Consider the following 3,408-nt stretch of genomic DNA (forward strand, 5'->3'; position numbering starts at 1 on the left):
AAAAAAATATATATATATATATATATATATATATATACATATCTCTCTCTCTCTCTCTCTCTCTCTATATATATATATATATATATATATCTATGAGGCTGTAGATGCATCAGAGTCAACAGTGTATATCATTCCCTCATAGAGATCCCTGTGTTTAGAAGGGAAAAAATAAGCAATATTGAAGAACTGTCAACAGTATTTTCAATGAGAAGCTTCTCTAGGTACTTTCTTCAGAGATCCATGCTCACCGGTTGGTGGTTTCACAGCGAGTTAGGTATAATATTCATTTTGGAATCCCCTTTTCTTTCTTTTTGCTAATTACATATTCAGACCCATTGAACACAGAATTCAGTGGATTCAGTTTCGATCTGATTTTGTTGTTCACCAGGTTAAATGTTTCACTCTGAGCTTTCTCCTATCAATAAACTTTCTCTTTCTTTCTTTTTTTTGTAGGATCTGGGGATAACGAAAGTGGGTCACATGAAGCGAATTCTTCAGGGAATTAAAGAGCTAGGAAAGAGCACTCTACTGTCTGAGGTGTAATCATACTGGTGCTACTTTTTGAAAGAGGGGAAATTTCTAGTAAATGCACAAGAATTGGAGGCAATTTGCTTTCCTTGTAGTTTATTTTGTGGACAAATAAGCACTGGTGCATCCCATTTAGGTGGATTTATTCATATTGTGGATGAAAAGCTTGGTTGGAGGTCTTAAAAAAGATTTTGTGCCAAAAAAAAAAAAAAGTACATTCCACAAAGTCATTTTCTTATCATTTGGACCTGGCATGTTTAATGTGCACATATTGAGGAAAATCTGGGAGCATAGTAAACTACAGTGTCTGAAAGATGGAATTGTGAAGTGGAGAATTTCCTTAATCCTGACCTAATGTGGCTTTCCTCCAATGCAACATATCATTATGTGGAGACAGGTTTCACATTGACTGATCTGAGGCATTCTTCCTTAGAATCTATGTTCAGAGGAGTGAGATTAAAGCCTTTTGCTTTTGCATGTGAAATTGAGACTGCCTCAGGAGCCCAGCATTCAGTGGTCAAGGGAACATAGTTGGTTAATTCCACAAATACCGTGGGTACAAATGAAAGTGCACAGTGTTCCTGCCTGAACTGACTTTCTTTTTGTTGCATGACACATTTAATACTTTTTACACTTGAACAACCTCAATATTAGTTTTTAAAGGATTTAATTTATTACTCCCCAAGTGTATTTTTTGTTGGTTCTGGGCACTTTTCTATGTTTTAGTGTTTTATTTTCCCTAAACATCCTGTGGTTAAGAACTTGTAGATGTGAATACATTGTGTTTGTGCCATATTCAACACCAATGTACATTTTATGTAAGTTTTTTTTCAGTAAATCATGTGCAGAAGGTATATCAGTTAAAAAAATTCTCTCATCTTATTAAGATTCATTGTATCAGAAAACCTGGCTCCCCAAATGAAGAGCCCCATCAAAAGTTTCTCATGATTCATATAAACAAAAAAGTCTTTCATATTCCATCTTGGATGTGTAACATATTTATCCCACACATTTCTTGTAAAATATTTTTTCAGACATTTACAAACATTTAGCTATGGTATTTATAACCATCATCTATGTGACAAAAGCAAATAGGGTATTTACCCAGTGCTGACTATTTCCATATGTAGCATGGGGCTACCTAATACATGCTAAACAATAACCACATTTTAATCCAGATATAATCTTGAGATACCATTTCATTGATATTTTCTAAACATTTATTTGCCAAATATGGAGTAAAATAATTCATAGAAAAGCAACTAAAATGAAATCTTTTAAAATAAAGACATTAAGTATTTGATACTTTTCCTGACCTATGAGTTGTGCATGTTATAGCTGATAAAATCATGAAACTCCAGTAGAGTAGGTTCCTTCCTCATTCTCTGGGAGTCTATATAACCACCACAACAAAAAGAGTCCACTGGGTTCCTGGCTGACCGACTGTTCTATTATATTACATATCTATATCCTAATGCTTTCATGTCTAATATGTGAATAAATCTTCATTTCCATCAAAATGTTTGTTCACAATGTTAAAAAGGGAAAATCATGAGAAGTAACTGAAAGGCAGAATTTTAAGACTAAAATTGGTTTTTGGACATTGATTATTGTCTAATGTGCATTATATTATTATATACTGACATATGCACACAGGACCCCTTGATCCCACCCCATTTATACTCCCTACCCTCCTTTATGATCTAAGCACTTTCCTATTAGCTTGCAAAATAAAATGAGGTGTAACCAAAATTTCACAACTCATATCAGAGGTGCCTCTCATGCTATACCAAAAAGAGAAAGAGAAAGCTACCTTGGAAAGCACGAAAGCTTGAAAATAAATAAATAAATAAATAAGCTAAATAAAACATTTATATTTAACTTTTAAGAAAAGGAAGGTTTTCAAACTCTTATGTACTCAAGAATGCACAAATATCTTATTATTTTAAAAATTATTTTTAAATTTGCTTGACATTGACCCCTTTAATTTTAAATTGTGTGTGTGATATCTCTATATGATCTCTTTTATATACCTAGTAAAACTTCAATTAGCAACAACTTCAAAACTGGAACTATGATTTTTTTCCTCAATTGAATTTTGGAAGAATCACCCCCCCAAAAAAACACACTGATATTAGAGATTTAATTTTTATAGTAAAATTAGAGCAACATTCCTTGTCTGTGTGTAAAACTGCCTCAAACTCATCCAATACAGCAACAGATAATTCCTTTGCTTTATCCCTTTGCCTCTCTGGGCTCCCATGAGCTTGATGAGGGAGTCTGCTTCCTATAGATAGTAAGGTACAGAAAGCAATCTTTTTAGGAAGGATATGGAAATAGGTCTGGGGAATGAAGGGGAAGACATTTGGTCTCTGATTCATACTGTAACTTGGGCATGGGAAGCTCATTTCCCTGCCCGAGGTGCTGGATTACCATCACTACTGTGGCGGTCATAGGCTTCCTCTGATCCCTCTTCCCCTTCCCAAGGGCTTGAGGATGCAACACAAAGGGATTGTGAAACCCCTCTTGTACCATCTTGTACCAGAGTGAGAGGCTGGTCCCCATTTGTTCTTTTGAACTGATGCAGAGGGCAGAATAGCCCTAAGGGAAAATTTTAACATAATTTATTGTATATAATTCCCAGTTTCTTTGCTCTTCTGGTGACTTGAGATTTCTTCTCTCCTTGGTGATCATAGGTGAGTGATCAGAGGATTAATTTTATGGGGACTGGAGTAGGTTCAGAGATGCTAGACTTTCATATCAGCATTCCTGATCCCTTCCCCAAACCCACCATAAACTCTAGTTATGTATGCTTAGACATCATAGTTTGTTGTTTATGTAGCTATTTAGCCCCAGTTTAAAAAAAATAGGATAAATACT

The 3,408-nt window shown here is 34.9% G+C and overlaps 1 protein-coding gene across 1 annotated transcript in view; it reads left to right on the plus strand.

Moving 5' to 3' along the window:
* Positions 1-1,216, plus strand: part of DGKH (diacylglycerol kinase eta) — a 227,285-nt gene extending 226,069 nt beyond the window's left edge. The window contains exon 31 of the mRNA XM_044670616.1: positions 454-1,216. Coding sequence (XP_044526551.1) covers positions 454-543 — 90 coding nt within the window. The 3' untranslated portion in view covers positions 544-1,216. The remainder of the gene's footprint in view (positions 1-453) is intronic.
* Positions 1,217-3,408: the final 2,192 nt, after the last annotated feature.

Source organism: Gracilinanus agilis, chromosome 3 (assembly GCF_016433145.1).
Source record: "Gracilinanus agilis isolate LMUSP501 chromosome 3, AgileGrace, whole genome shotgun sequence".
NCBI classification, from domain to species: domain Eukaryota; kingdom Metazoa; phylum Chordata; class Mammalia; order Didelphimorphia; family Didelphidae; genus Gracilinanus; species Gracilinanus agilis.